The following is a 22,592-nucleotide window of genomic DNA, read 5'->3' as shown; positions in this document are numbered from 1 at the left end:
CAGATTTGCCCCAGCCCTGCAAGAGCACATGGGGCAGGTCCCCTCTCTGTCCAATGTCAGCCCAGAGGATGACGGGTGTGAGGTGATCGTGCCCACTTGGGAGGGGCAGCAGGAGGAATAGTGAATGGGTACCCTGTGGAAACAGAGCAAAGTCCCCGCGTGGGGTTTAGGGTAGGGGAAAGAGCTGTGATCAGGGAAGAAGGGGACAGGGATATATTGGCTAGCCTGGAGGAGAGCAAGGGGCCACTGCAGCTCCCTGTGCAGGCAGCAGCTTCACAGGCAAGACCCCTGCCTGAGGGTGGGTTGGGTGTGTCCCCAAAGCCAGGACTCCTGATGCTTCCCACAGGTCTGGCATTGATGGGACGCCAGGCTGTGTCCAAGGGGCTCACATGGCTGTGGGATCCGCAGGAAGATTCCCCCTGAAAGGTGCACGAGGATAGCAGGCCGGGGTCCCTGCACCCTCCACCTGCCTCTGCCCTGACAGCCCTGGCACTGTCGTGGGCACAGTGCCAGGGTCAGCTGGGGGCAGTGGCTCTTTCCTGAACTGCTGCTCCTCCATCCCTGTGACAGCACCTGCCCCACCACCAGCACGGAGGAGATCCCACTGCTGGAGCAGCCTCTGAGCACCCGGGGGTACCTGGAGAAAGGGCCCAGCCCAACAGGCACAAGATCCCATCGGCACAGTGCATCTGAGGGCACAGGGCTGGGACAGACAAACTCCAGTGCTCACCCATCTCCATGCACCCAGCAGGTCCAAGGGGGCCTGGCAGCAGGCAAGGGTATGGGTCCCAGGCAGGGGCAGCACTGGGCACTGGTATCCAAGGGTGTCCAGGGTTGGGATCATGCCCAGCTCCATGCCTTTCATCCTCACTTTGCCTGAATGATTCAACACCACACACTTAATGATTGACAAGGGGAAATCTATCCCCCTGGGGTCAGGTCTGTGAGCTTCCAAAAAAGCAGAAGATATTCCCCACCCATGACCAATATGTAGCTAACTGGGGACAGGGGCAGGAAAGGAGTGTGGATCTCTGTGGCTTCTTGCTCTGCCAGGATGGGAGAGAAACTTCAAGGCTGACGGGAAGGGGAGGGGTTTGAACTGATAGCACCCTGCCCAACAGCAAACACCCACAGGAAAAAAAACCTGCTGAAACATCCCCATGGAGCTTGGGCTAGCAATAACAGATGGGGCTGGATGCCAAGCAACAAGAGACCCTGGCAAGAGCCACGAGCTGAGGATGCAGAGACAGCACCCAGCTGGTAGGTGGCAGTGTCACCAAGCTCTGGTGACAAGGATGACAGCTGCCACCTATGCCTTGCTGCTCAAAGAAGGGAAACTGCAAACACAGGGAATCGCACCCAGCAACAGGCAGGTTTGCCTGCAGACACCTTCCCAAAATAGCCCTGGCATACAAATGCTTTAGCCACAGCAACAGACAGCCCAGGGAGATGCAGCTCATTGTCCCCCCCACCCCATCCAAGTCCCCCAGGACTTGCCCCATACTGGGGGATGTGGGCATCTCTTGTTCCCAGCCCCATGGAGACAGCTGCCTGCAGCCACATCTGGTCCCTTCTGCCCTGGGATAGGTCTGTGCTCCAGGGGAGCCACTTCTCACAGCCCCAGTTTGAACCAGCTGGGATTTACCCCTGCACCCACCCCCCTGTAGTGCAAGCACAAGGGCAGCCTGTCCCAGGAGGCACTTGCTGCACCCAAGGGACAATGCAAGAACAAGCCAAGATGGTCTTTAGCAAAATCCATCAATTTATTTATTCACAGTCAACCAATAAATAGAGGAAAGTCAGGCAGTGGAGGTGCTGAGAGCAGGACAGACTCTTCTGGGAACAGGGACATGCCAGGAGCCCAACAGAGCCCAAGGCCTGTGGGACAGCAGGAGTGTGAGAAGGCAGAGGGACACCACGATGGGAGTCTGACTCCTAGGATAGGGCAAGACCTGAGCCCTGCTAGAGGGCAAGCCAAGGAGCTGAAGGACAAGTGTGTTGGAGGAAGCAGGAGGCAGAGCCTAGCACAGGCAGCTACCTGGCCCCTAGCACTGGGAGCAGAAAAGGCAGCTCGAGTTCCTCCAGTTTCACAGCCCTCCCCAGAACAGAACTGCAGGGGAGGAGAAAGGCTTCCTCCCCCTCTCCAGCCCAAATTCCCAGCCCAGTGAGATGCCACTGCAGCTGAGACCAGACAAGATGGGGTGCACGTGAGCTGGGAAGGAATTCCACAGGCAGGGTCACATCAGATCCCGACAGCACCAATGTGGTGCCAAGCACAGAGGCACATGGACTGCTCGCCCTCCCTGCCCTGGCTCCACCAGGAGACTCCCAGCCACCTCCTGTGAGCTTCGTATTCCAGTTCAGGGACACAGCTCATCTCTGGGAATATCAGGCCAAGCCCCCCTGCCCACCAAAACCAGGCAGCAGCCATGGGGGCTGCAGGAAGGACAGATGCCACGGGGCAAACACCCCAGCACAGGCTCCTGCCTTTAAAAACCCACAATTTACATAAAACTGTCATTGTAAAACCTCCCCACAGAGCAGCGCTGCGCAGGGAGGGGAGATGAGCAGAGTGAGCCCCAGGCAGAGCAAGATAAACCTTAAAGTCCAGATGCACAGGAACAGGCAGAGCCCAGGGGTGCTGTGCCAGGGCAGTGGGAATTACCGGCAGGTGCAGGACTCTGCGATCATGTTCTCATACTCCTTGTAGAGGATGCCTCCGTTGCGCTCGATCATGAGGACGCTGATGGGGCTGTAGCGGTAGGGCACACAGGAGGGCCGGGGCACGTTGGCATCCACCAGCTGATGAACAAAGCTCTGCACCACAGCGTGGTTGGGCGCGTGGTAGTCGTAGCGGAGTAGGTGGGGACAGGCGCCCTTGCAGTAGCGCGGGTTGTAGCGGTGGGGAGCGATGATCCAGTGGTCCCAGCCCAGCTGTGCAAAGCTGACAGAGAAGGGGCGCAGGGAACAGTCACTCTTCTCCTCTCCCTGCTCCCGCAGGTAGTTGGGCAGGTCATGAGCCAATGTCCCTGTGTCACGCCGGTGCCGGTGGGGCTCTGCTGCCAGAGATGCCAACCCTGCCTGGGTGTCGTTAAGGTAGAGCAGGAGGAAAGGGCGACTGGGGGACACTGGGGCATCGTGGCCTCCTGCTCGGCCAGCATGCACACAGACATGCCGCAGTGCCAGGCTCCTCATGCTGCTGTTCCCCAGGACCAGGTAAGGGGTGACGTCAACTTCAGCCCAGCCATGGCGGGGACGGGCAGCAGGGCTGAGCAGCACCCCAGGTGCCTCGCCGGCTGCCACCAGCTCCAGAGCGCAGAGAAGGCGACCATGGGCCAGTGACAGACTGGGCAGGTAGACCACAGTGGCTCTGAGGAGGTGCTCATCCTCGGGCTGGCCCTCCAGGCGGTACGTGAGGGGCTGCACATACCAGCGACCTGCAGGAAAGCAGCAGTCAGTGCCCCCTTAGCACAGCGCAGCTGTCACCATGCAGCAGCACCCCTTACTCCCAGCCCCACGCAGCACAGTGGAGCCCATGGCAGCCATCTGCCCCAGCACAAGGCAGAAGCCACAGCAAACAGCAGCCATGAGCCATGGCTTGCTGGTGGCATGAAGGGCAAAGAGAGTCTGGAACACTCCCATCCTCTGCACCAACACCACTGCCCTGGCACAGCATCAGGCAGGATGGGAAGGGGAAAGGGGCACACAGGCCCAGCAATATTTTTGCCCATCTCACCGCTGGGACAGGAGGAGCCTGGGACACCTGCCAAGGGGAACCCCCTGGGCAAGGGCAACCCCAGCCAGCCAGCCAGGACACTATAGAGAGGGGGAAGGAAACAGGAAAGAGACCCCCTCAGGGCTCAAGCCCACACTGCTGGCTTTGCTAGGCCTCCATGACATCCTTGGTGCCCACCTGCTCCTTACCTGCCCAGGGCTGATCCCCATGGGAACTGGCCTGGACCAGGCGAACGGTGTTGGTGCCCAGGCTGCGGCCGCGGCGGGGTCGGCCCTCGCGGTCGGCGGCACGGCGGTACAGGTTCAGCATGTAGCGCAGAGGCTGCCCACTGGCTGGCCCCACTCGCCAGCCTGGGCTGCCAGGTGCCTGCATTTGCAGGGCCTGCAGGAGGGGCAGGGTGGGGACGGCGGGCAGGGGGCTGGGGGGCAGTGGGGACTTGTTTGCAGCCTGGGACGGGGGCACAACAAGAAGGAGGAGGAGGAGGAGGCTGGTGGAGAAGAGCAATGCCATGATAGGTGAGTGTGTGTTTGAGGGGAGTGAGTGGGGCAAGGTGGGGCTGGTCAGCAGCAGAATTAGGAAGAACCTGCAGTCATGCTTCTCCCCAGTGGAGAGGCAGAGCTGGTTGTGGGCACCAGCAAAAGGATCCAAGGGTGCTGCCAGCTGCTATCAAGCCAGGACAACCATGCCAGCTGCTTCAGCTTGGCACAGGAGCAGAAAGGTAGGGGGTGACTCTATATGCAAAAAGGGTGCAAATTCTAGACTAAAACCTAGACCAGGGGCAAAGGCAGGGGGACAGAGCCTGGCTACAGGGGCTGTAAAAGTGCTGGGGTAGGGAAGTGGGGTGGAGGGAAGGTGAAGTGGGGTAGGTGGGAAGACCAGCTCACTCAGCCCACCTGCTCCTGGCCAGCCTCCTCCTGCAGGGTAGGAGGTCCACCTGCCCAGGGCCCATTTTAAAGGCATGGCCCCAATCAGGGTTTAAAGAGGCAGGAGCAACCTGGGTCTCAGGGGAGGGGGGCTGGAGTCTGGCAGAGTGCTCTGCTGAGGTGAGTGCCCCTCCAGCTCCCCCACCCTGTGCTGACTCTCCATCAGCAGCTTGGCACCTTTGTGCCCATTGCTGCAAGCTGGTCTACACTGCCCCAAGCAGGCACAGAGCCTGGGGGTCTGCTCCCCAACAGCCCTGCGGGACAGCCAGGCTGCCCAGTGCCTCACTCCCCCCAGCTGGGAGATGTACACTAAGGCACACAGGTGGGCAGAGCGACCTTGAGCCCAGCAGCTCTGAGTACGGCTAGGTCAGCCAGCGGTACTTCATTGCAGGCATCACCATGCCATCACCATCACCATGCCCACAGCTTTGGCTTCCTTGACCAGCTTCAAGGTCTTGCTGCCAGCACCTGCCCAAGGCTGAGGGACTGTGAGCATGATGCCCACCATCTTGCTGGCATGGGCCATTTGAGGTACTGTCCATCCTGGGGACTGTGGTTACACGGTGCTTGCCTGGGACAGGCCCCATGGGCACACTACAGAGTGGGGTATGGGCAGCTGCAGCCCATGCCCCCATAGGGCAACTGGTGTTGTGCCCAGTCCCATAGGACACTGCTGCTCTCCAGCTGGGATGGAGGGGTTCAGGGGATGGTCACACTGTTTGGGAACCACCCTGTTTGGGTGCAGGCATAGGGAGCTGGGGGGAGCTGGGGGGTGTGCTGGTGCCTGCCTTGCCCCAGATGCTGCCCACCCTTCACGGTGCCAGTTGAGCACGGTGCTGAGGGCTGTGGTGGGGGTGTGGTGGGAGATATGTGTGGTGCTTAATGGGCTGTGGGGCCACGTGATGAGCCAGGGCACAGAGCCCTCACGCCTGGCCAGGCAGCCCTGGTTACTCATTTGGGAAAGGGCACAAGGGGCAGACAAGCCAGGGGAGGCTGGGAAAAGTCCAGGCATGGCATCAGCCAGCCATGAGAGAGGGGCATGGTAAGGGTGGTGGCAAGGCCACGGGGGAGAGCAGGAGAGTCACGTCAGGGGTGGACATGACTGATGTCATGTGGGTGGCCATATGAGAGGGGCCATGCATCACTGCTGGGTGGGATCCAGCACCACAAACAGCCCAGGTACAACCCCACTCTGTGCCCTGGGACACCCTGGCACAGGAACAGGGCACATGCACTGGGCTGCCTGCAGCCAGGCCAGGCAGGGTGCAGACAGAGTTTAAGGCAGGCACTGGTGGATGAGGGTTGCCAAGAAAAGTTCGAGGGACTGTTCCTGCACTGGGGCTGAGCCAGCCTATGGTGGCCCATCAGCCTGGCACTGCAAGCCCACCCTCCCGGGCCGTGGCAGGCAACTGGGGGCCACAGGCGTTGCTGGCAGGGCAGAGCTTTCCAGGCCGGCTGAGCTGTCTGGGAAAGAGATGAGTAAGAGCCGTGGCCCCGGGCGGGAAGGGGAGGGGCAGGACTCCCGGGCTCCCCCGGGAACCAGTGCGGATCCACTCCCACCGCCCTCAGCTGCCACTGCCGCCTCCTTCCCCGTCTCAGTTTCCCCAAAGGCTGGCACAGCTGCCCCTCCTGGGCCTGGCAGGGAAAAGACAAAGGTGAAGCAGGGCCACACTGCCACACGTGCCCTGAGGTGCCCGGCAGGACAGGGACAGGGCGTGGGCCAGCATGGGCAGGCCAGACAGGAGCCAGCAGCATGTGCTGGCCCGCAGGCAGGAGAGCTCGGGGCGCCAGCGTGACTGCAGGGCGGGGAGCTGGGGGGGCTGCATCACTTACTGCCACCCCTTTGCACCCACGAGTGCTGCCGAACTGCCAGACACACTGTGCCACCGTGCCAGGCTAAGCTGTGCCAAGCTGGCCCTAATGCTGCGAGTCCCTGGCGGCACCATACTGTTCTGGGCCAAACTGGGTTGTTCTGAGCTGAACTGTGCCAGGCCATGCTGTGCCAAGCCGAATTGTGCCAGCCCTGCTTGTCCACGTCAGCCCAAGCTAAACTAAACCGAGCAAAACTGGGTCAGGCCAAATGGAGCTAAACCAGGTGAGGCCCCTGGTCATGCTGTGCTGTACCAAACTGAACCGTTTCATCCCTGTGTTGTGCCATGCTGAGCTGAGCTGAGCCAAGCCAGAATGTGCCAACCCAGCTGAGCTGCACTGAGCCATGGTGGGCTAAGCCATGCTGACTCCCCTGTCATCCCACACTGAGCTGAGCTGTGCTGTATTGTTCTGCACTGAACTGTGCCAGCACTCCATGTCATGCCATGCTGGGCTGAGCTGGACAGAGTTGAACTACACTGGCTGGGCCGTGCCAAGCTGAGCCAAGCAGCTCACTGCAGGTCCCTGGGCTAAAGGGTGGCGTGCCAAGCCAAGCTGAGCTTAGTAGCAAGGTGCTGCGCTGTGCCACTGCCATGGCACATGCTGAGCCATGCCATGAGCTGTGCTAAGCCAAGCCGTGCCATGGCAATACCAAGCCAAGCCATGTCATGGCAATGCCGTGCCGAGCAGGGCCGGCCGCCGCCGTCCCTCCGCGCCTTATTGGCGGCGGCGGAGCAGCCCCGGTGCGGGTCGGCCCCGCCCCGCACTCGCCCCGCGCCGCTCAGCCCGGGCGGGCGGGGGTGTCATTTCCTCCGCGGCGCGGGGCCGGGCCGGGCCGGGCCGGGATGGGATGGGGCTGTAGTTTGTAGCCGCCATGGAGCGGGCCGAAGGCCGGCCCGGCGCCCCCCAGTACGTGCATGTGCAGCTGCAGGGGGGCGCGCCCTGGGGCTTCACGCTGCGCGGCGGGCTGGAGCACGGCGAGCCCCTCATCGTCTCCAAGGTAGGCACCGCCGGCGCCGTCCCGCGTGGGCTCCGCGGCATCCCCCCGACACGGGCCTCCCGCCCGTGGCGGGGCGCGGGAGGGGGGACACCCGGGGCGCGGCGGCGTCGGGAGGTGCGGGGAGCCCCGGGCGCGGAGTCGCGTGTCCCGGCGCGCCGGGGCGGGGGCGGCCACTCCGCACCCACGAGCCCCGCGACCCGCCGCTCAGAGCCGCGGGGGGAGAGCGGGAGCGAGGGGGGCGGAGGGACAGCCCGGGCCCGGCGGCAGGAAGAAATTCCTCTGGCACATCCGTTGGGCTGGCGTCGGGGCCGGCCCCCGCGGCACCCCCCCCGTCCTCGCCGGTGCCGTCCCGCGGGGCGTAGCCGGGAGAGGTCAGCCCCACTTCGTGTACCCACCCGTCGGTGCTGCGCCCCCGGGCGCCCCCGGGACCGGGCTCTACGGGGACGTTGAGGGCCACGGTGTGGGGGTCCGAAGTCCGTCCCGTCGCGCCCCGGGCACCCCTGGAACGCAGGGGCAGGACCTTGCCCAGGACGGGGCGGACGCCGGGGTGCGGGGCCCGACTGCAGCTGGGAGTGCGGGGTGAGGGTGACCCCCACGGCCGCGGTGTCTCGCCGCACAGGGGGTCACCGATTCCCTGCCCCCGCCGGCCGCATCGCCCTGCGGCGAGACCGGCAGGGAGGCGGGCAGCGGCCGGGGAAGCCCCAGCAGCCGCCTCTCCGCGGTGCCCGGACGGGCCCCTGTCGCCGGGCGGTTTGGCCGCCTGCCCGCCCGGTGCCACCATCCTGCCGGGCCGGGGTGCGGCGGGCCGGGCTGGCGGCCCCGGGGCTGCTCCCTGCCCCGAGCCGGGCTGGTTGCGCCCCCGGGCCGCCCCACGCCCTCGGCGGGACGCGGGCAGCGCGGTCTGGCTGGGGGAGCTGGAAAAGTGGCTCCGGTCCCAGCCCTGCGCCCTGGGGTGGCACCGCCGGCGGGCGAGAGCCGGGGGCGGAGGGGGCAGCTGCCCGCGCCCCGACCGGCTGCCGGGCTCCTCGGGACGGTGGGTCCCCGCGGGTTCGCTAGCTGCTGGAGGAGGGGATGGGAGGGCCAGGGGATGTTCCCCACCGCTGCTGAGAAGGGGGGGGGTGGTCCTTGCGGGCCGCGGGGTGCCGGCCCCCGCGCTCCTCCGGCCGCGCCGCCGCCGCGTGTGCTCGGCAGACAAAGGGGGCTTGTTCCAACGCTCTGTGCATTCAGGGGAGGGTCCCCCGGGGCCACTGCTCCGCCGCTGTGGCCGGCCGAGGTGTGTGCGGGGAGGGGGCAGCCCCCGCCTGCTGCGCGGGGGGCCCGGGCCCCGCGCCGGAAAGGGGAAGGGCGTCCCCGCACTCGGTGACACAGTTTGGCCGTTCCAAACTCCCACTCCGGGCCGGATCCCTTCCTGTGGCAGAGTCCCACGGCGGGGCTCCCATGGGCTCCAGGCCCTCTATGGGGCTGCGAGAGCTCTCTGGCACAGGGTCCCCTTGAGCACGTCGGGGACAAGAAGGGAGGTTGGTGTGGGGCAGGGTGTGCACAGCTCTGGCATTGCTCTGGCTGTGATTCCTAAGACAAGTTTCTCCTGGGGCAGGCAGATATTGCTGTGAGCCATCTGGTGCCCACCATTAGGGGCCAGAGTGAACACCAGGGGTGGTGTTCGGGAAGTGTCCAGGGCTGTCCCATTCCAGGTTTGGCTGGCAGTGCTGAGCTCACTGGTGGTGAAGGCAGAACAAGGGGCTGTTTGTGCCAGATTTAGCTCCTGGGGAGTGATGCCAGGGCTGAGCCATGTCCGTCCTGGTGCATGTGATGGCCCAGACGTGGGTGCAGCCCTGGTGGTGTCCTGCAGTAGGGGGGACAGCCTTCGTGTCTGACTCAGCCCTGTGGCCATGGCAGGCAGGGCTGGGTGGGCACATGGCTGGGCAGAGGACTGGGGTGAAGGTGCAGTCTGTCCTGCCTGCTCTGCCAGTGCCCAGTGGCAGGCAGCAGCATGGCAGGGGGTAAACTCAGGTGCTTCACTGACTGCATGGTGGGATTGGGAGCCCTTGCAGGCAGCCAGAGTCCCCTGCCAGGAAGGCAGCACTGTGGCTGGTATCTGGGTGGGAGGGCAGCGTGCCTGCACAGGCAGACACATTGGGCTGTGCCTAGCCTGGCCATGGCATGGCAGTGCCCAGGTCCCTGAAAAAAGGGGAGAGCTGTGGGGTGCTGGGCATAGCTGTGCCAGGCAGGGCCATGGGGCACTGCTGGAATGGGCAGGAGGCCTTGCTGCTGCTGCCTGCTTCCCAAGGTGCCATCTTGTCCAGGGGCAGTGGGGTGGCCCCTGAGACCTGGCCGGCACCAGGGCTGGAAAGGGGTGCCCAAAGGCATGTGCGCAGTGACTGACCTGCTAGGAAGTCATGGGTGCTCCCTGTTGCTGGGGCCTGACTGCTGCCCAGGCTGGTGCTGCAGACACTGTGAGCAGAGCTTGTGCCTTGGCTGAGCCTGGGAGCAGCTGGGCAGGGTAAGGAGCCCACGAGTGCAGGAACACCAGCATGGGGCCGGATTAACTCTGTTCTGTGGGTGGCTGTAGTGGCTGGCCACATCCACACCAGGCAAGGGGGCATGGGGCACCCCAGGTCCTGCTGGCAATGGGCACTCTGGCTGCACCTGCTGGGCACTGCTCATCCCGGGACTGCCCACACTGCACCTACCTGCTGGGGCAGAGGGGGTGGGCTGGGGTCCCACATGCTGGCAGCACCGTAGCCTTGTGTCCTCCAAGCTGCAGCAGTACGGGGTACCAGGCTCATTTTGGCCATGGGTGTCAGGGATGGGTAGGCATGTTCCAGGGTTCAGTGCTTCCCCTGCTAGTTGTCTCCCATGGGCACATAGGGCATGATGGCATGCTTTGGGCATTGAAATCACCACGGGTGCCCAGGCAGGCCCGACAGGGGGCTGGAAGCAGCGGCAGGGGGCTGGCATCCACGCCGGACAAAGGGCCCTTGTGCTGCCTGCACCCGCGGGGGAATCTGCTGGGATGGGACATTTTTCTTTCTCCCCCCTCCCCAATGTCCTTTCCTTGCTCAGAAATTCATGTGACCAGAGAAGGGGGGGAGCCCGGCGCGCTCAGTTCCTTCTGTGGTGCCTGGGGTTCAGGCAACTGCCCCTTTCCGAAGCCTCTTTCTCCCCCAGCACCCCGTGGCAGCAGCACGTCCCCTGGGATGTTCTGGGGGCCGTGCCCCCCCTGACGCCCCTCTCTGTTGCCCAGGTGGAGGATGGGGGCAAGGCTGCACTGTCCCGCCGGCTGCAGCCGGGTGACGAGCTGGTGAACATCAGCGGGACACCTCTGTACGGGTCCCGCCAGGAGGCCCTGATCCTCATCAAGGGCTCCTACCGCACCCTGAAGATGATCGTTCGCAGGTTGGCAGCGCTGCGGGGGAGGGACACAGGGAGGGCCAGCGGGGCTTCACCTGCCCAGGGGGCTGACAGGAGCCTGGAGGTGCCCATGCCTCCAGCCTGGAGGTGCCCCTTGCTGGGATGGGATGGGGGTCAGTCCCCCTGTGGCTGCCAGCACTCTGGGTGGGTGGGGGTTCCCCAGCCAGAGGAGCCGGGGCAGTGCGGCGGGCTCGCCACCCCCTTGCTGGGCGGTATCCTCAAGCGTGGCCGCTCCTCTCCCTTCCTGTCTGCCTCCTGCCTGCCTGCCTGGGAAAGGAAGGAGAGGCAGGGCTGGGCCTTGCAGTCTTCCCCCCCACCCCCAATCTGCATCCATTCCCTGGCTGCATCCTGACTGACTCCAGCTCCAGCGGCACTGCCCACTGGGCAGGGGTACCACGGGGCTGTGCTGGGGCTCAGCATCGTCCATGGTGAGTTTGGGGGCTCTGGGAAGGGAAGTCCCTGCACTGACTCGGCAGCTTGTCCTTGCCACCCTCCTTGCCTAGTCAGTGGATGCTGGGGCAGCACTCGGCACTTGGGGGGTTACGGAGGTGGCTTCTGGCCACGTGCCTGTGTGGTGGCATTGGACACCGCTGCCTGCATGTGGCGTGGGGACTGGAGAACCCCACGGCTGCCAGGGGTTGGGATGGGGCCCAGCACGGGACACCCCCCCTCCTCCCCGGAGACAAGATGTGGCCGGTGCTTGCTGGGGATGCTGAGGGACCGAGGAACAAGGGGGGAGGGTCAGGCTTGTGGTGGAGACACAGATGTGGCCTCAGGGTCCCTTGGCGGAGCTGGTCCAGTCCCGGCAGGGACGTTTGCCCTGCCTGGGGTGTTGCCTGTGGGCTGCGCAGGGGCCACGTCCTCGGTCCCCTGTTGATGCTGGCAACAGGGATGCTGCAGGCAGGGGACTCTGGCCAGTGGGGTGAACCGTGGGATCCCCCTGCCCACTGCCAGGTGCTGGCAGGGCTGGACCCTCCTCACCACTGTCCCCCTTGGGCAGGCGCTGGTCTGGGGGGACAGGAAGCCCCGTAGGAAGTGACTTCAGCCCCGGTTCCTCAGCCTGGCTTCCTCCCCATTCTTGTCCTTTCCCACTGTTGCTCTTGGCAGGAGGAGTGTGCCCGTCCTCCGCCCCCATTCCTGGCACGTGGCCAAACTCGCCGAAAGCCGCCCCGACGCCCCCACCATGCACTGCCCTGCTGATGCCTTCAGCCTCTCATGGCCCTCAGGGTGTGATGTCAGGTGAGACCCTGGGGCATTCATGAGACTGCGCAAGGGGGGGGGCACATGGGGCACCCGCTTGGGTCAGGGTGGGGGGTGTGGGGTATATGCTCACATGCCTGCCCCACACAACTGTCGGGCATCCCCCCTCATCCTTCCAGTGCGCTGCCCTTTCCCCTGCCTGTTTACTCCCAGCTCCCGGCAGGAAGGGGTGGTGGCTCTGTCGGAGCTGGCCAGGAGCTGCTTAGTCCCATTGCCCCTGCTGCCAGAGCTGGGAGGTCCCGAGTGGCTGAAGTCAGGCACACCCTGTGTTCCCTGTGCCTGCTCCCCCTACCAGTGCTGAGGCAATCTTGGTGCTGCCCCCAAACCCAGTGGTGAAGAGCAGGTTGGGGCTGCACTGCTCTGTGCCCACTTGTCCCGGGGAGGGTGTATGTGTGCGGGGGTGGGATCTCCGCGGAGCTGGGCAGGGGGTGGCAGACACCCCTAATGCTGGCATGGGGCCGGGCAGCAGTGAGCTGTCCCTGCAGTGGAACCCGCTGTCCCGGCACTGCAGCACCGACCGGAGCAGCTCCATCGGGAGCATGGAGAGCCTGGACCACCCTGGCCAGGCCTACTATGAAGGAGACCCCTCACCCGTTGACCAGGGCATGTACCACAGCAAGCGGGACTCGGCCTATAGCTCCTTCTCTGCCAGCTCCATCGCCTCTGACTGCGCCCTCTCCCTCCGCCCTGAAGAGGCCGTGTCCACTGACTCCAGTTTTCAAGGCCCCTACAAGGCCCCTGACGGGCGCTACCTGACCACAGGGGCTGAGCCATCTGCCAGCCGGCACCCCGAGGCCTGGCGGGCGCCTGTGCCTCCCCAGCCCCCTGTCAGGAGGGACAGCCTGCGGGCAGCCCCGGGCAGCAGAGGGGACAGGCACCGGGCGTCAGTGTCAGCGGACATGCTGCATGCCAAGGGCCGGTGGATCTCCGACACCTTCCTCTGCCAGCGGGATGGGGAGGCGGTGGGTGGGAGGACGCTGGCATCGTACCCCACAAAGGACCGTCTCTCTGCTGACCAGTATTACATGTTGAGCTCCCACCCGGACCAGTGCCCAGCTGAGCCGCTCCTGGGGGAGAGCATGGAGTCTGATGACCGGCTGTATCTGGATGGCAGCATGCACCACCGAGTGCTGGATGCCACGACAGCAGGTGACAACCCATTGCTGTCCCCTCTCAAGGGCCACGTGCCACATCGGCACAGTGCTCCCGAGCAGCTGCTGGCCTCCCAGCTCTGCTCCCTCCAGGTGGGCTCCAGCAGCGAGCGAGCCTCGCCAGCCCCCGATGGGCACCGCTGGACCTTGTCCCCACTGCACCCTGAGGGCAGCCGGGGGGGAACCACAGGGGCTACCCAGGACCCCCCGCTCTGCCCAGAGCCTTGCTGCCGCCCGCCGCCCTGCCACTGCTGCCCCGAGCCTCAGCGAGCCTGCGGGCAGGACGGCCGGGGGGCCAGCCCGGCGCTCAGCACTGAGGGGCCGGCGGAGGAGGAGAGCCGGGCAGGGGCCCGGCGGGCCGGGGGTCCTCCCCACCGCTCTGCTCAGATGCGCCGCCGCAGCGACCGCTTCGCCACCAGCCTGCGCAACGAGATCCAGCGGCGCAAGGCCCAGCTGCAGAAGAGCCGGGGTCCCGGTGCCCCCCCGCCTGGCGAGGAGCCGGTGGAGGAGACGGAGGAGCCCCCTGAGAGCAGCGTGCCAGCAGAGGGACCCCCCACCCTGGCTGAGCGTCTCAGCCCTGCGCCGAGCGAGGACGGCAGGAACGCTGGCCGCTCGGGGGACCGGGGTATCCCCACTCCTGACCCGCTGCCGGCTCCCAAAGGGCCCCCATCCCCCGAGCGGGCGGTGCCAACAGCCAGGGGCCGCTGGCGCTGGTCCCCGGAGCGCAAGCTGCAGCCGCAGCACTCACCCACCCCCGGTGAGCTGGAGGGCTACAACCAGGGCCCGGTGACCCGCAGCTCCCCACCACAGGGCAGCGACGAGGCCGTCCTCCTGCCCTTTGCCGACCGCCGCCGGTTCTTTGAGGAGAGCAGCCGGCCGGCACCGCCCCAGCACAGCAAGCCCCCAGTGGGCGATCCCGGTGCCTTCCAGCCCCATGGCCCCGAGCACCGGGACGTCCGCCGCCTCTCCGTTGACCAGCCTTACAGCTCCCCGTCCCCCAGCCGTCCTGGCTCTGCCGGCCCCTACGCTGAGTGCTGCCGGGAGCAGCCCCCCTGCTACAAGCCGCTGGGGAGGCCGGGGGAGCTGGATTATGCACGGGGCTTTTCCTACCCCTATGGGGTTCCCCTGCGCCCCGAGCCCTGCCGCTACTGCGGAGGGGACCCGTGCCCACCGCTGCTGCCTCGCGGTCATCCCTGCCGCTGCCACCCCCAGCCCTGGGTGCGCTGCCCCGACTGCTGCTGCCCGGCCCCCCGTCCTGGGCGAGAGGAGAGCGACGCGTGGTCCCCCCAGAGAGCTTTCGCCCCGGTGAGTAACTCCACCCGGGACTGTGCTGGGGAGAAGCACTGGCAACCCCCTGCACTCCTGGAGTGTGACCTTGGGTTGGGGTGCGGAGTACTGTGCCCATGTTGGCCCTGCAGACCCACTGCATGCCTTCTGCGCCTGAATGGGGATGGGATGGGACAGGGTTGCTGGGAAGGGGGATGTAGACCCCTCTTTCACACTCCCTTTCCTTCCCCCACACAGGAATTTCCTCAGGATGAGTGGGAGCCACCTGCGATAACCAGGAAAGTCAGCCAGTCTGTCAGGTGAGCCCATGCCAGGTACTGGAGTGCTGGGATGTGTGTGTGCCACTCGCTGGGGACCTTCACCAGGGAGAGGTGGGGACTGCCATGATTTTGGTTGGGGATATACAAAGCGTTTCCTGTAATGCTTGTCCATTTCAACATGGTGCCTGTGAAAGAGGAGCATGTGCCACCTTGGGCACACAGGGACAGGGGGCATGAGGAGGCATCCACAGCAAGGAGGGTCCCTCCTTGCCCGTCCCCAGAGGTCTGGGGGCATCTCCAGGGGGTTCTGCCCAGCAGGAGAGCGTGGACTTCCCCCACCACCAGGGCTGGGTGACTCCAGCTGGGGAAAATGAGGCAGGGGTGGGCATGAGCTGCCGGGAGGTGACAGTGTGTGGGGGGACGGGTGTCTCCTTCTCTCCCCAGTGAGCTCTCCCACTACCAAATGGGCTTCCAAAGGCTTGGCCCCTTCCACACCTGCTTTGAGAGCGCCGAGCCGGAGTGGCCACCCTGCTACCGGGCCACATCCACGCACGACCTCTCGTGGGATAGTGACCGCCTGGCCCGCACGCCTGAGAGCCCCCCGGACCCGCTGCACCGCCCGCTGCGGGGCAGAGCCTTCTCCGAGAGCCACCTCAACCTGGAACCTGCCAGTCCCCGGGGCCGCGAACGGAAGGACCTCTTCCGTGCTAAGCTGGACCAACCCCGCATCCCCAAAAAGAAGGGCCCCCCGCCTCCCCGCCCACCTCCCCCCAACTGGGAGAAGTACCGGCAGCGCCGGGCATCCCAGCACCCGCCCGATGGTGCTGGGCACGGCTCTGCCTTTGCCGCCCCGGTGCCGCCCCGCAGCATTGCTGATGTGGTGCGTGAGCGGTCACAGAGCCTCACTGGGGAGCAGGGGGGCCGGTCCTGGGGGCATGCTGCTCGCCCCCCTGCTCCACCAGGCGCCTGGCCCCGTCCTGAGCCCCCCGGATCACTTCGCAGGACTCCTGGGCCCGATGTTGGCAACGCCGAGATTTGCAGGCAAGTGCTGCCGTGGCGTGGGGGTGGGAGTGGGGCTGCAGGTACAGCCTTAACACAGGTGGGCTTTTGCGGTCACGTGGCCCCTTGTACCCTGCATCAGAGCATCCTAATCTATCCCTTGGGGCACAGTCTGGGGTTTGTTTGGGGTGGGGGGTGTCCCTGACCTCTTTGCCTGGAGCGGCCACAGCCCTCCTGCCCATTCCTGTCCCCAGGACAGGGATGGGCAGGGAGGCTGACGTGCCCCTGGGGGGTGCTGACAGGGTGGCAGGGGCTGGGGAGAAGCGGCCAAAGGCAAAGAAGCCCTGGGAGATGGAGGAGCAGCCCCAAAGGCTCATCCGGAACCTGGAGCGGGGCTGTGCTGGTCCCTGTGGGGTGGGTGAGTGCTCCCCACCCCTGCCTGGTGGCCCCAGCCCAGCTGTGCCAGAGGCACTCAAGCCCAGTCCTGGGGCAGCGGAGGGGGTGAGCTGCCAGGGCAGCCGGCCCCAGCCCCGCCACGTGGACTCAGAGGAACTGCTGTGGAATATGGCAGTCAGGGACCACTCCCTGGCCAATGTCCATGCCCCTTTGGCCCCCTTTGGTACCACCACTGAGGTGATCGGTGAGCTGCTGGTGGCAGGGGAGCGACAGGCCTGGCGGGAGCGTCTCCAGCAGGACTGGCACCTGGAGGCCCTGGCACAGGACAGGTAGGGCTGATGTGGCACTGGATGCTGTGTGGAGGGCAGGCTGCACCCTGCCACCCCCAGCACTGACCCCTGCCCCCCCAGGCAAGGCTTTGAGCCCATCTCGGCACCCCCTGGGAGTGTTGCCAGCTCCAGCTCCTTCCCGGTGCACTACACTGCAGCAGCAGGCAAAGCTGAGCCACTCAGCAAGGTGACAGCGCTGCCAGAGGTAGTAGAGGGGAGCTCAGAGGATGATGATGAGGAGGAAGTGGACCAGGAGCTGGTAGAAAAGAAGGTACAGGGACTGCTCAGGCCAACACCCTCGGGGTTCCCCACTGCCCTCACCAGGTGCTCATGGGCACTGGGGGCATTGCGGGATTTTCACAGGGATTGGGGCATCACTGATGGCTCACAGGAACTGAGGGCATCACTAGGTGCTCATGGGGACCAGGGACATTGCTGCATGCTCATAGGGGCTGGGACATTGCCAGATGCATGCGAGGACCAGGGCTGTTGTCAGGTGCTTGCGGGGCCTGGGAGTGTCACCAGATGCTCATGGGGAGCACGGACATCTCTAGATGCTCAGTGCTTGCAGGGACTGGGACATTCCCAGATGCCCACATCATCCAGGGGCATCCCTTGGCTGCTCATGGGGTCTGAGAAATTGCCAGATGCTTGTGGGGACTGGGGGCATTGCCAGTAGCTCATGGGAACCAGGGATACCGCCAGGTTCTTGTGTTCTGTGGGGCTCAGCACAGTGCCCCTACACCCCTGTGCCAGTCCCCCAGTCCCATGGGGGGTGGCCCCAGTCGCCCCTGACCCTTTTGCTCTGGCAGCTGCAGCTGATCGAGAGCCTGAGCCGCAAGCTGGCGGTGCTGCAGGAGGCACAGCGGGGGCTGCAGGAGGACATCAGCGCCAACGGGGCGCTGGGCGACGACGTGTCTGCCCGCCTGCAAGCCCTCTGCACCCCAGGGGAGTTCGACAAGTACCGCCTCTTCTTGGGTGACCTGGACAAGGTGGTCAACCTCCTGCTCTCCCTCTCGGGGCGCCTGGCCCGGGTGGAGGCTGCCCTGGGCAGCCTGGGGCCACACGCCCCCGCCGAGGACAAGGTGGGCATGGGGCAGGGAGGCACCTGCGAGGCCTTGGGGTGTGGGACACCCTGCCGACGCCGCCCGTCTCGCCCACAGCTGGCCCTGCGGGAGAAGCGGCGGCTGCTGGTGGCGCAGCTGGAGGATGCCAAGGAGCTGAAGGAGCACGTGGGGCGGCGGGAGGAGGCGGTGGGTGCCATGGTGGCGCGGTACCTGCCCGCCGAGCACCTCCAGGACTACCAGCACTTCGTCAAGATGAAGTCAGCCCTCATTGCTGAGCAGCGGGAGCTGGAGGAGAAGATCAAGCTGGGCCAGGAGCAGCTCCGGTGCCTGCGCGAGAGCCTTGGCCAGGCCTCCAAGGGCTGCTAACCCCCTACCCAGCCTCCCTCTGGGACCCTGGCTGTGGCCCCAGCTTGCTGCCAAAGCAGATCCAGCCCCTCATGGGCTCTCCCAATGTCTGTCCATCTGTCCAGCCCCTGCCTTTTATTTATTTCTCTGGTTTACCAAGCAGGGGAGGGGCTGCCAGTCCAGATGCGGACAGGGGGTGTTTTGCCAAAGAGCTGTCATGGACTCTGTGGCCACCCAGCATCCTGTGGCTCAGCTGGACCAAATGGATGGATGCTGCCATCACCCTCAGAGCTCTTTCTGTGCTGATGGGGGTCCTTCCACCTCGTCCTGGACACCAGCACCTGTCCTGCATTCGGTGCTGCACCACATGCCTTAAACACCCCCCCAGCTGCCTTGGGGCATATCCATGCAGTGCCTGAAAGGGTTAAAGCATGCTTGCCCTCTGTCCTGTCTATTTGTCCAGCTCTGTCCATCTGTCCGGTGGGAGCTGAAGGAATTTCAGCCCCGGCATCCTCTTCCTCTCCATTGTATCTGAAACAATGGCCCTGGCCAGCGGGTTCTTAACCCGCTCCCTGCTGGCTGAGGCACCACGGGGGGGCCACAGTGGGTGCCAGTGGGTGCTGTGTACCCCTCTCCTGGGGAACACTGCAGTGGGTGCCCCCGGGATGGTGCCCTGCCAGGGCATGGGGTTCTGGGACCAGTAGACTGTGGCCTGTGGTTACCCCCTATCACCCACGCTGTGGGCATGGGAACCAGCAGGTCTCATCCAGCCCTCACCTGCAGCTTCTGGCCCAACACCAGAAGTGATTAATAGAGGAAAAAACACATTAAGGACGAACCGGGGTACTTGTCCCCTCCTCTTTGCTGCAACAGCCCCAAATAGCACTTATATATCAGCCCCTCCACTGTTCATCTGTCTCCATAGGCTGGGCAGGTGCCTTGCTACTGATTTTGCACAGGGGTTTCATGCAACCAGCAGCAGCTTGGGGCAGGGGGTAAAGTGATTTGAGAGGGCAGGGTGGTCTCCAGCCCCCCTGGTGGTCCCATAGCTGGACAGCCCAGGCCCAGGGTGCAGGCAGCACCCACTCCTCCTTGCCCTCCTGCCCCTGCAGCAGCCCCCTTGTGTGGCTGCCCCTCCCTGTTTGCCCCGCTCAGCCTGTTGAACACTACAGCCCACAGCTGCCAGGCTGTACCTTGGGATGGTGCCTGGCAGGAGTGGGGTCGCCAACATTCCCTCCATCTCAGCTGCCCCCAGGATCATTGCTAGGACCAAAGACTGCGCCCACTGGGTGCCATACTGCTCTCGGGGTGGGAATCAGCAGCCCTCCCCAGGGCCCTCTGCTGGGGGAGCTGCTGGTGCCCGTGCATTGCTGCGTGCCGTTGTGCCTCACACTAAAGCAGCAGCAGGAGCTGCACATCTGTCCCAGCTCTGTCTCGTGTGGTTTATCCCTGTGTCCTGGCAAGTGGCACCGGGGAAGGGGGCGGACAATTACTCCAACTGGGGTGAGCCAAGCCTTGGCAAGCTCTTGGGACCCGAATGGGGTTACAGAGGGTCACAGGGGGCACCTGGAATGCAGCTGTGGGCAGGGAGCCCTCTGCACCCAGTGCTTCCAGGCTGGGCTGGAGCAGGGGGCAGTGCCTGGACCACTCCCCAGGAGCACGTGGAAGGGGCACCGCACTCGAGTGGCGGATGTCGCGGTGTCCCTGGCACTCAGCCACGGCATCGCAGCCTGACCTTTTGTGGGAGGGGGCGGTGGCCGTGTCCGCTGGGGGATGTCGCAGCGCCGGGCGGGCTGCGGGGCGCCCCGGCTGGCGGCAGGGCGGTGCTGCCCGGTGCCTTGCCCTGGGTCTCAGCCTGCCCGCCGGTCGCTCGGCGGGGTCCGGGCAGCCCCTGCCCCGCGCGGTCCCGCACGGCCCCGGGCGCGGCGGCGGCCGCTGGGCGGCGCCGGTGAGCGCGCGCGCGCGCGTGCCCGCGCGCAGGTGGGTGCGGGAGCGGAGGTGTGCGCGGGCGCGCGCGGCGACGGGCGCGCGCACAGGGGCTGGCGCGGGACCCCGGGGATGCTCCAGCGTGAGCGCGAATGTGAACGGGAGTGTGAGCACAGGGTGAGTGTGGGTGTGAGTGTGGGCGAGCGCACAGCAGGGTACGTGTGTGCACGCACACGGGAGCGCGTCGGTGCTCGGCTGAAAGCATGCGGAGTGCAAGCACGCGGCTGCGCGGGGCGTACGGGCACACGCGTATCAGAGCACACGGGTGGGCACACGCCTGTGAGCACACACAGCTGAGCATGCACACGCACATGCGAGCAGATATGCATGTGCCATGCGTGTGAGCGCATGTGCGCAGGGCACAGAGGGGGGCTCAGCCCCGGCACAAGCACTGGTGAGTGACTGCACATGCAGGTGAACACACACACACACACACACACGGGAACGTGTCCCCGTATATACACTGTGCATAAGTGAACGTATGCACACGGGTGGGTGTGCACACGCAGGTGAGCAAACGCATGTGTGGGTGAACGTGGACGTAAGTGTGAGTGGGCAGGGCCACTTGTGCCAGCCCATGCACACAGATAACCGCAGGCATAGGGAGGGGGGTTCATGAAGGCATGGGGCTGTGCCCCACAGCCTCATATAAGACCCCCTTGCCCCTCCGTGCAGGTCCTGCTGCTGCCAGGCAGGACTGTGGGCCCAGGGCATGGTGGCATGGCCAGGCTCTGGGTATGGAGGCCCTCAGTGCTAGATTGCAGCCATGGGATTGGGGGGCCTGTGGATCCCTGTGTGGGACCCCAGGGGAGCTGCAGGATGGTAGGCCTGTCATAGCATAGGTGAAAACAGAACCCACAAAGGTGGGGTAGCCTCTGGCCCTGGAGTCTCTCTCCCCATCACTATGATCTCTCCATTTTACAGGTCCTGGCTCTGTCCTGCTGTATCCCACACACTTTGTCCTGAGGGACCAGGAGGTGGGGAAGGATGAGGATACGGCAGATAGTGATGCTTCAGTGAGAGACCCCAGCCCCATGTGGGAGATGGGGAGTCCCAGAACATGGAGGTCCAAACCCCACAGTATGCCCCCTTGTCCTTGCTGCTCATTGGAGCCCAAAGGGCAAAGCCATGCATCGGGCAGGGACAAGGGAGCCCTCCCTGCCTCTGGGCATGGCCCAGCAGAGGGGTGGGTTGTGGTTTGGGAGGCTGCAGGACTCTTGTCCAGGCCTGCCTGGTTGCCAGCATGAGGGCCCAGAGCAGCAGTGGGTAAGATGAGAATGGGGGACCATGGGACATCATGGGGTGGAAAGTGATGCCAGACCCTCTCTCCCTGCCCATGGGGTGTTTGGCAGCACACCCCTACATGTGTGTGCATGTGTGTGCACTCCAGCACACACTCCAGAGCATGTTCTATTCAAACACAGCTCTGGGGAGGGGAGTGGACATCTTCCAGGGATGCTCCAAGCCCCATCCAACCTGTCTTTGAACATTTCCAGGGATGGGCCAGCCACAGCTTCTCTAGGCAACCTGTGTCAGTGCCTCACCACCCTCATGGTAAAGGATTTCCTCTTTCTGTCCAACCAACCCCACCATCGGTCACTTTGACCCTTGTCCTGTCATGACAGGCCCTGGGAAAACTCTCTCTTTCTTCAGAGCCCCCTTAATATATTGAAATGCTGTCCTAAGGTTTCCCCAGAGCCTTCTCATCTCCAGGCTGACCAACCCCAGCTCTCTTAGCCTGTCTCCATAGTAGATAGGTTCTAGCCCTCAGAGCATCTCTGTGGTCTCCTCCCAACTTGCTCCAACAGCTCCACATCCTCCTTGTGCTGGGGGCCCCAGAGCTGGACCCAGCACTCCTGGGGGTCTCACCAGAGCAGAGGGGGAGAACTCCCTCCCTCATCCTGCTTCCCATGCTGCTGGGGATGCACTCAGGACATGGATGGCTTTCTAGGCTGCCAGCACGTTTCCATGCACATGCAAGTGTGTGTACAAGCGTGTGGAGGTGTCCATGCATGTGCTCATCCGTGCCTGTATGTGCCCATGCGTGTGTTGCCATGTGCCCATATGGTTGCACAGCAATTGTGCACATGCTCACCCATGCCTGCCTGTGCACATGTGGGCACGTGCACACAAATGAGGGTGGCCACGGTGTCCGTGCCCACTCGTGCCAGCCTTGTGCCTGCCCTCACCCGTGTCAGGGGCTCACAAATATACACACAGTGGCTCTGTGTGTGCTTGCCCGTGCCCATGTGCACGTGGTGCATGTGCCTTCCCATGCCTGGCATGTGCAGGCTTGGGCATGTGGTGGCCTGTGACCACACACATGGGCATGGAAGCCACGCACGTGCCTGCCTGTGCATGGATGGTGCACACACATGTGCACAGCCATGATGCCTGTGCACGTGCTGGCCCTCGCAGCACATACGTGCCCGGTGGTGGTGCACGCCCGCGAGCGATGCACACGTATGTGCAGGCTGGCATCTCATGTGCACGCCCGTACCCGGGCTGTGCCTGCCCCTGCATGCGTGGGCATGTGAACACGTATGTGCGCAGTGGCAGCGCGTGTGCGCGCC

At 64.7% G+C, this 22,592-nt stretch overlaps 2 protein-coding genes across 9 annotated transcripts; one reads left to right on the top strand and one right to left on the bottom strand.

Annotated features, from left to right (window-relative positions):
* Positions 1–1,742: 1,742 nt before the first annotated feature.
* BMP15 (bone morphogenetic protein 15) lies at positions 1,743–7,167 on the bottom strand. Its single transcript, XM_064670390.1, has 2 exons — positions 3,925–7,167; positions 1,743–3,437 (listed from the first exon to the last, which is right to left on the bottom strand). Exons 1-2 carry the CDS (start codon positions 4,244–4,246, stop codon positions 2,662–2,664), a joined length of 1,098 nt encoding a protein of 365 aa, XP_064526460.1. The 5' UTR covers positions 4,247–7,167; the 3' UTR covers positions 1,743–2,661.
* A 129-nt stretch (positions 7,168–7,296) lies between these two features.
* On the top strand, positions 7,297–19,459 carry SHROOM4 (shroom family member 4). Of its 8 annotated transcripts, none has more exons than XM_064670383.1 (10): positions 7,297–7,528; positions 10,773–10,924; positions 12,047–12,178; positions 12,669–14,655; positions 14,875–14,936; positions 15,342–15,938; positions 16,199–16,621; positions 16,682–16,892; positions 17,434–17,706; positions 17,785–19,459. In XM_064670383.1, exons 1-10 carry the CDS (start codon positions 7,403–7,405, stop codon positions 18,052–18,054), a joined length of 4,233 nt encoding a protein of 1,410 aa, XP_064526453.1. In that variant the 5' UTR covers positions 7,297–7,402; the 3' UTR covers positions 18,055–19,459. The 8 variants fall into 8 exon arrangements, with proteins under 8 accessions (XP_064526453.1, XP_064526455.1, XP_064526456.1 ...); XM_064670385.1 differs by having other exon boundaries at positions 7,299–7,528; positions 12,711–14,655; positions 16,703–16,892; XM_064670386.1 differs by lacking the exon at positions 10,773–10,924 and having other exon boundaries at positions 7,363–7,528.
* Positions 19,460–22,592: the final 3,133 nt, after the last annotated feature.

The sequence above is a fragment of the Pseudopipra pipra genome, chromosome 13 (assembly GCF_036250125.1).
Source record: "Pseudopipra pipra isolate bDixPip1 chromosome 13, bDixPip1.hap1, whole genome shotgun sequence".
NCBI lineage: Eukaryota > Metazoa > Chordata > Aves > Passeriformes > Pipridae > Pseudopipra > Pseudopipra pipra.
This window is presented reverse-complemented; position numbering and strand designations above follow the sequence as displayed.

Bases quoted from the DNA above. Each gene is read 5' to 3' on its own strand.
- BMP15 (XM_064670390.1), bottom strand. From the start codon at position 4,246: ATGGCATTGCTCTTCTCCACCAGCCTCCTCCTCCTCCTCCTTCTTGTT. The intron at 3,438-3,924 runs GTAAGGAGCAGG...GCTTTCCTGCAG, and splicing joins TGGGGATCAGCCCTGGGCAG to GTCGCTGGTATGTGCAGCCC.
- SHROOM4 (XM_064670381.1), top strand. From the start codon at position 11,042: ATGGGATGGGGGTCAGTCCCCCTGTGGCTGCCAGCACTCTGGGTGGGT. The intron at 11,368-12,046 runs GTGAGTTTGGGG...TGCTCTTGGCAG, and splicing joins GGGGCTCAGCATCGTCCATG to GAGGAGTGTGCCCGTCCTCC. The intron at 14,656-14,874 runs GTGAGTAACTCC...TCCCCCACACAG, and splicing joins CCCAGAGAGCTTTCGCCCCG to GAATTTCCTCAGGATGAGTG.